The 8,352-nt window shown below is 64.7% G+C and overlaps 1 protein-coding gene across 1 annotated transcript in view; it reads right to left on the bottom strand.

Moving 5' to 3' along the window:
• Positions 1–686: 686 nt before the first annotated feature.
• Positions 687–8,352, bottom strand: part of LOC116937878 (uncharacterized) — a 36,697-nt gene continuing 29,031 nt past the window's right edge. Inside the window, exons 8-10 of the mRNA XM_076054549.1 lie at positions 8,000–8,125; positions 2,563–3,082; positions 687–1,159 (exon numbers count right to left, since the gene is read on the bottom strand). Coding sequence (XP_075910664.1) covers positions 687–1,159; positions 2,563–3,082; positions 8,000–8,125 — 1,119 coding nt within the window. The remainder of the gene's footprint in view (positions 1,160–2,562; positions 3,083–7,999; positions 8,126–8,352) is intronic.

Below are 8,352 nucleotides of genomic sequence, written 5' to 3'. Positions count from 1 at the left end.
CTCCCCGGTGGCGACGTTTACTACACAAGTCGCGGGAACGCACCCGCACACACGCTCCGTAGCGGACGACCGGCAGGGGTCTGTGGGCAGAGCTGCTGGTGGGTGGCTGGGTGGGTGGATGTGGGGCTGGGTGGGTGGCTGGGTGTGTGGCTGGGTGGGTGGATGAGTGGCTGTGTGGGTGTGTGGTTGGGTGGGTGGATGAGTGGCTGTGTGGGTGTGTGGCTGGGTGGGTGGATGAGTGGGTGTGTGGCTGGGTGGGTGGATGAGTGGCTGTGTGGGTGGGTGGCTGAGTGGCTGTGTGGCTGGGTGGGTGGTTGTGTGGCTGTGTAGCTGGGTGGGTGGCTGTGTGGCTGGGTGGGTGGCTGTGTGGATGAGTGGCTGTGTGGGTGTGTGGTTGGGTGGGTGGCTGTGTGGCTGTGTGGCTGGGTGTGTGACCGAGTGGCCGTGTGGGTGGCCCTGGCTGTGTGGCCTGGCTGTGTGGACAGAGGCGGTGTTGCCTTTGCGGGTGGGCCGAGAATCAGCAAAACAATCTCCTGGCCCCCCCCCAAACCCCCCATCCTCTTCCCGCTCCCTTCCCCCCCCCCCCTCCTCCGCTTCTCGTGGCGAAGTCGCCCGGTCGGTTTCTTTGCGGGGGGCCTCCCCCCCCCCCCCCCGCCTCGAAGGCAGCGGAGGAGAGCCGGGCGCCGTCAGACGTAGACCGGGTTGACGGGCGCCTGGGCCGCCTCTCCCGTGCTCTCGCCCCCGCCCTGTCCCGGCGAGCACCGCCTCTCCAAGCCCTGGCACGCAGGGTCGTAACCCCGTCCCTCCTCCCCGTCGTAGCCCCGCCCATCGTCGTAGCCCCGCCCCCCATCGTCGTAGCCGCCCCGCCCCCCGTCGTAGCCGCCCCGCCCCCCGTCGTAGCCGCCCCGCCCCCCGTCGTAGCCGCCCCGCCCAGCGAGGTCCTGAATGTCGTCGAGGGGTCGTGGCGAGCGGTAGGGGCGCCCCGTGTCGTCGAAGAACCTGCGGAAGGTGAACTCGTAGAAGGCCATCTCCGTCATGTGACTGCCGCCCGCCACCGCGGAGCCGGGGCCCCCCGCGCCGCCGCGGCCTCCGCCGGGACCCCCGCAGTGGCCGGAGGGGAAGGCCCCTGGGAGTCTCTGGGCCCTGTCGCACTGAGCACCTGGGGGGGGGGGGGGAGTGGGGGGCGGAGTGGGGGGCGGAGAGGGTGCAAGGTTCGTGATGTCCACCACGGGGACGCTGATGATGATGAGCAGAGCCTTGGGTAGGCCCTGCCACTACCCCCACCTCTAACACAGCCCTGCCTCTACCCCATCTCTAACACAGCCCTGCCACTACCCCCACCTCTAACACAGCCCTGCCTCTACCCCATCTCTAACACAGCCCTGCCACTACCCCCACCTCTAACACAGCCCTGCCCCTACCCCCACCTCTAACACAGCCCTGCCACTACCCCCACCTCTAACACAGCCCTGCCACTACCCCCACCTCTAACACAGCCCTGCCTCTACCCCCACCTCTAACACAGCCCTGCCACTACCCCCACCTCTAACACAGCCCTGCCACTACCCCCACCTCTAACACAGCCCTGCCCCTACCCCCACCTCTAACACAGCCCTGCCACTACCCCCACCTCTAACACAGCCCTGCCTCTACCCACCTCTAACACAGCCCTGCCTCTACCCCCACCTCTAACACAGCCCTGCCTCTACCCCCACCTCTAACACAGCCCTGCCTCTACCCCCACCTCTAACACAGCCCTGCCACTACCCCCACCTCTAACACAGCCCTGCCCCTACCCCCACCTCTAACACAGCCCTGCCACTACCCCCACCTCTAACACAGCCCTGCCTCTACCCTCACCTCTAACACAGCCCTGCCCCTACCCCCATCTCTAACACAGCCCTGCCACTACCCCCACCTCTAACACAGCCCTGTCTCTACCCCCACCTCTAACACAGCCCTGCCTCTACCCCCACCTCTAACACAGCCCTGCCACTACCCCCACCTCTAACACAGCCCTGTCTCTACCCCCACCTCTAACACAGCCCTGTCTCTACCCCCACCTCTAACACAGCCCTGCCACTACCCCCACCTCTAACACAGCCCTGCCTCTACCCCCACCTCTAACACAGCCCTGCCACTACCCCCATCTCTAACACAGCCCTGCCCCTACCCCCACCTCTAACACAGCCCTGCCTCTACCCCCACCTCTAACACAGCCCTGCCACTACCCCCATCTCTAACACAGCCCTGCCTCTACCCCCACCTCTAACACAGCCCTGCCACTACCCCCATCTCTAACACAGCCCTGCCTCTACCCCCACCTCTAACACAGCCCTGCCTCTACCCCCACCTCTAACACAGCCCTGCTTCTACCCCCACCTCTAACACAGCCCTGCCACTACCCCCACCTCTAACACAGCCCTGCTTCTACCCCCACCTCTAACACAGCCCTGCCTCTACCCCCATCTCTAACACAGCCCTGCCTCTACCCCCACCTCTAACACAGCCCTGCCTCTACCCCCACCTCTAACACAGCCCTGGGCCCTAACGCCGCGTTACCATTGGCTCCCGCGTCGCCCCTCCTCGCCCCCCACGCCACGTCCATCCCTCCTCCTCCTCCTCCTCCTCCACCGCTCCCCTCCTCATCGTCGTCACCTCCTGCGTCTCCCTCTCCTCCACCTCCTCCTCCGCCGCCACCCCCTTCGACGCCTCCTCCCCCTCCCCAACCTCCTCCTCCTCCTCCCCATCCTCCTCCTCCTCCTCCGCCGGTGCCGGCTGAGGATGAGGGCTGCTGCTGCTGCTGCTGCTGCTGCGGCTGCTGCGGCTGCTGCGGCGGGTCGAAGTTGGAGGTGTCGGTGTCGTGGGCGATGGTGGGCACGTAGGGGGCGGGCAGCGAGCGGACGTCGCACGAGAAGTCGAGCGGCGGCGAGAAGAAGGGGTGGCGCTTCACCGCGGCCGCCCCCCCCGCCGAGCCGAGGCGCTCCGAGGCCTCGCGGCAGAGGCGCAGCACGAGGTCACGGGCGTCCGGGGAGAGCGGCCGCTCGGGCGGGAACACCAACGTCTCCCGCCAGTTCACCACCTTGGGAGACGCCGTGGGGGGAGAGAGACGCGGTGGGGTGAGAGAGACGCGGTGGGGGGGAGACACGGTGGGGGGAGAGAGACGCGGTGGGGGGAGAGAGACGCGGTGGGGGGAGAGAGACACGGTGGGGGGGGAGAGACACGGTGGGGGGAGAGAGACACGGTGGGGGGAGAGAGACACGGTGGGGGGAGAGAGACGCGGTGGGGGGAGACACGGTGGGGGGAGAGAGACACGGTGGGGAGAGACACGGTGGGGGGAGAGAGACGCGGTGGGGGGAGAGAGACGCGGTGGGGGGAGAGAGACGCGGTGGGGGGAGACACGGTGGGGGGAGAGAGACGCGGTGGGGAGAGACACGGTGGGGGAGAGAGACGCGGTGGGGGAGACACGGTGGGGGGAGAGAGACGCGGTGGGGGGAGACACGGTGGGGGGAGAGAGACGCGGTGGGGAGAGACACGGTGGGGTGAGAGAGACGCGGTGGGGAGAGACACGGTGGGGGGAGACACGGTGGGGGGAGAGAGACACGGTGGGGGGAGAGAGACGCGGTGGGGGGGGGAGAGACGCGGTGGGGGGGAGAGACGCGGTGGGGGGAGAGAGACGCGGTGGGGAGAGACGCGGTGGGGGGAGAGAGACGCGGTGGGGGGAGAGAGACACGGTGGGGGGAGACACGGTGGGGGGAGAGAGACACGGTGGGGGGAGAGAGACGCGGTGGGGAGAGACGCGGTGGGGGGAGAGAGACACGGTGGGGGGAGAGAGACGCGGTGGGGGAGAGACACGGTGGGGGGAGAGAGACGCGGTGGGGAGAGACACGGTGGGGGGAGAGAGACACGGTGGGGAGAGACACGGTGGGGGGAGAGAGACGCGGTGGGGGGAGAGAGACACGGTGGGGGGAGAGAGACACGGTGGGGAGAGACACGGTGGGGGGAGAGAGACACGGTGGGGAGAGACACGGTGGGGGGAGAGAGACGCGGTGGGGGGAGAGAGACACGGTGGGGGAGACACGGTGGGGGGAGAGAGACGCGGTGGGGAGAGACACGGTGGGGGGAGAGAGACGCGGTGGGGAGAGACACGGTGGGGGGAGAGAGACACGGTGGGGAGAGACACGGTGGGGGGAGAGAGACACGGTGGGGGGAGAGAGACACGGTGGGGGGAGAGACACGGTGGGGGGAGAGAGACGCGGTGGGGGGAGAGAGACACGGTGGGGGGGGAGAGACACGGTGGGGGGAGAGAGACGCGGTGGGGGGAGAGAGACACGGTGGGGGGAGAGAGACGCGGTGGGGAGAGACACGGTGGGGGGAGAGAGACGCGGTGGGGAGAGACACGGTGGGGGGGGAGAGAGACGCGGTGGGGGGGAGAGACGCGGTGGGGGGAGACACGGTGGGGGGGGAGAGAGACGCGGTGGGGAGAGACACGGTGGGGGGAGAGAGAGACACGGTGGGGGGAGAGAGACACGGTGGGGGGGGAGAGACACGGTGGGGAGAGACACGGTGGGGGGAGAGAGACGCGGTGGGGGGAGAGAGACACGGTGGGGGGAGAGAGACACGGTGGGGAGAGACACGGTGGGGGGAGAGAGACACGGTGGGGAGAGACACGGTGGGGGGAGAGAGACGCGGTGGGGGGAGAGAGACACGGTGGGGGGAGACACGGTGGGGGGAGAGAGACGCGGTGGGGAGAGACACGGTGGGGGGAGAGAGACGCGGTGGGGAGAGACACGGTGGGGGGAGAGAGACACGGTGGGGAGAGACACGGTGGGGGGAGAGAGACGCGGTGGGGGGAGAGAGACACGGTGGGGGGAGAGACACGGTGGGGGGAGAGAGACGCGGTGGGGGGAGAGAGACACGGTGGGGGGGGAGAGACACGGTGGGGGAGAGAGACGCGGTGGGGGGAGAGAGACACGGTGGGGGGAGAGAGACGCGGTGGGGAGAGACACGGTGGGGGGAGAGAGACGCGGTGGGGAGAGACACAGTGGGGGGGGAGAGAGACGCGGTGGGGGGAGAGACGCGGTGGGGGGAGACACGGTGGGGGGGGAGAGAGACGCGGTGGGGGGAGAGAGACACGGTGGGGGGAGAGAGAGACACGGTGGGGGGAGAGAGACACGGTGGGGGGGGGAGAGACGCGGTGGGGGGAGAGAGACGCGGTGGGGGGAGAGAGACGCGGTGGGGGGAGAGAGACGCGGTGGGGGGAGAGAGACACGGTGGGGGGGGAGAGACACGGTGGGGGGGGAGAGACGCGGTGGGGGGAGAGAGACACGGTGGGGGGAGAGAGACGCGGTGGGGGGAGAGAGACACGGTGGGGGGGGAGAGACACGGTGGGGGGGGAGAGACACGGTGGGGGGGGAGAGACACGGTGGGGGGGAGAGACGCGGTGGGGGGAGAGAGACGCGGTGGGGGGAGAGAGACACGGTGGGGGGAGAGAGACGCGGTGGGGGGAGAGAGACACGGTGGGGGGAGAGAGACACGGTGGGGGGAGAGAGACGCGGTGGGGGGAGAGAGACGCGGTGGGGGGAGAGAGACACGGTGGGGGGAGAGAGACGCGGTGGGGGGAGAGAGACACGGTGGGGGGAGAGAGACACGGTGGGGGGGGAGAGACGCGGTGGGGGGAGAGAGACACGGTGGGGGGAGAGAGACGCGGGTGGGGGGAGAGAGACACGGTGGGGGGAGAGAGACACGGTGGGGGGAGAGAGACGCGGTGGGGGGAGAGAGACACGGTGGGGGGAGAGAGACGCGGTGGGGGGAGAGAGACGCGGTGGGGGGGAGAGAGACACGGTGGGGGGGGGAGAGACGCGGTGGGGGGAGAGAGACACGGTGGGGGGAGAGAGAGACACGGTGGGGGGGGAGAGACACGGTGGGGGGAGAGAGACACGGTGGGGGGAGAGAGAGACACGGTGGGGGGGGAGAGACACGGTGGGGGGGGGAGAGACGCGGTGGGGGGAGAGAGACACGGTGGGGGGGGGAGAGACGCGGTGGGGAGAGACGCGGTGGGGGGAGAGAGACACGGTGGGGGGAGAGAGACGCGGTGGGGGGAGAGAGACGCGGTGGGGGGAGAGAGACACGGTGGGGGGAGAGAGACACGGTGGGGGGAGAGAGACACGGAGACACAGGGAGGATGGGGTGGGTGGGGAGACACGGGGTTAGGAGTGTGTGATCAGAATGAGAATCAGTATTTAAGACTACAGGAAAAGCCCCACTGAGCTGTGAAGCTTGCTTTGTCAGATGTCCAGTAGGGGCATGGGGGTCAGAACGTTACACCAACAACAAACACGATAGGAGTGCAAAACATTGGAAAGGGAAGCAAATCACACGTTTTTGTTTATATGTAGAGGTTCAAATTGCATAAATACACCAATTTACAAGGTTGGGCAAGGCAGCAAAAGAACAGCAAGACTTCTTGATTTTATTTTACCAGGCAAGCCCCCACTGAGCTATGGAAGTGGCTCTTTTTTCAGAATCGAGTCAGGCTATCACAACTAAGTGGCTCACGACGTCGACATTTATAGCAGCCAAATAAGTGTGCGGGCGTCAGGGTTGAGATCGAACCAACAACCTCCTGCATTTCAAGATTTAAAGCTTTCGTGACTGCTAGGATCCCTATACTCTTCGGTTCTATTGGGTAAAGTCACGTGGGTAACAAAAATAAAATAACAAAAAAATCCACGACGTTTCGGCCACAACACAAGGCCGCTTGTGTTGTGGCCGAAACGTCGTGGATTTTTTGTCATTTTATTTTTTTCAACCTACGTGCCTTTACCCAATAAAACCTCCTGCATACCAAACTAGTTTCGAAGCTTCGGTGTGACTGCAGGGATTGCTATTTGGTTCTATCGGTAAAGTGGCGAAGAAAATACAATAAAATAATAATATGGCACGACGTTTCAGGTTGCAACACAAGCGGCCATCATCAGCTATTGCACAGTCAACAACACATAGTAGTCACTTTAAGACGTTTTTCTTGTTCGTGTTTTTGTTTTTTTGTTTGTTGCGGTTGCACCCGATTCAAGAGCCGAATGGCTCACAGGGCTGTACCAAAATAAATGAAACTGAAACCAACTCTCCTATTCACTCACCCACCAACTCGCCTATTAACTCACCCACCCACCAACTCTCCTATTAACTCACCCACCCACCAACTCTATTCACTCACCCACACACCCACCAACTCACCTATTAACTCGCGCACCCACCCACCAACTCGCCTATTCACTCTCCCACCCACCCACCAACTCGCCTATTCACTCTCCCACCCACCCACCCACCAACTCGCCTATTAACTCACCCACCCACCAACTCTCCTATTAACTCACCCACCCACCAACTCTATTCACTCACCCACACACCCACCAACTCACCTATTAACTCGCGCACCCACCCACCAACTCGCCTATTCACTCTCCCACCCACCCACCAACTCGCCTATTCACTCTCCCACCCACCCACCCACCAACTCGCCTATTCACTCTCCCACCCACCCACCAACTCGCCTATTCACTCTCCCACCCACCCACCCACCAACTCGCCTATTAACTCGCGCACCCATCCACTAACTCGCCTATTCACTCTCCCACCCACCAACTCGCCTATTAACTCACCCACCCACCAACTCGCCTATTAACTCACCCACCCACCAACTCTCCTATTCACTCACCCACCCACCAACTCTCCTATTCACTCCACCACCCACCTACCAACTCGCCTATTCACTCTCCCACCCACCCAAATAAATGAAACTGAACACTGAAAGAATGAATGAGAAAACACAGACAGGGAAACAACAGAGACGCACCGAGCGAGACGCACACCAAGACAAACAGTATTCTATTATTTGATTTGATTTTCTCCTGTATACCAGGCGAGGTGGTTACCATCTCGTCGGCACCACACCGGGGTAGAGGGGGCAGGGCTGCGAGGGATCCACGTCTCTCACCTTCCTCTGCGTCTCCGCGGGTGTCGGCGCCAGGAACGGAGGCTTCCCCACCAGCATCTCGTAGAGGATGACACCCACACTCCACCAGTCACATAGCTGAGTGTAGCCTGCACGGTCACACAAGGGGGGGAGGAGGGGGAGACACGGGGGGGAGACACGGGGGGGAGACACGGGGGGGGGACACAGGGGGGAGACACGGGGGAGACACGGGGGGAGACGGGGGGGGAGACGCGAGGGGAGACACGGGGGGAGAGAAGGGGGGAGACACGGAGGGGGAGACACGGGGGGGAGACACGGGGGGAGACACGGGGGGGAGACACGGGGGGAGACACGGGGGGAGACAAGGGGGGAGA

Source organism: Petromyzon marinus, chromosome 66 (assembly GCF_048934315.1).
Source record: "Petromyzon marinus isolate PM22_M1 ecotype Great Lakes invasive population chromosome 66, UKy_Petmar_22M1.pri1.0, whole genome shotgun sequence".
NCBI lineage: Eukaryota > Metazoa > Chordata > Hyperoartia > Petromyzontiformes > Petromyzontidae > Petromyzon > Petromyzon marinus.
The sequence above is the reverse complement of the archived record's forward strand: the minus strand, read 5'-3'. Positions and strand labels throughout refer to the sequence as shown.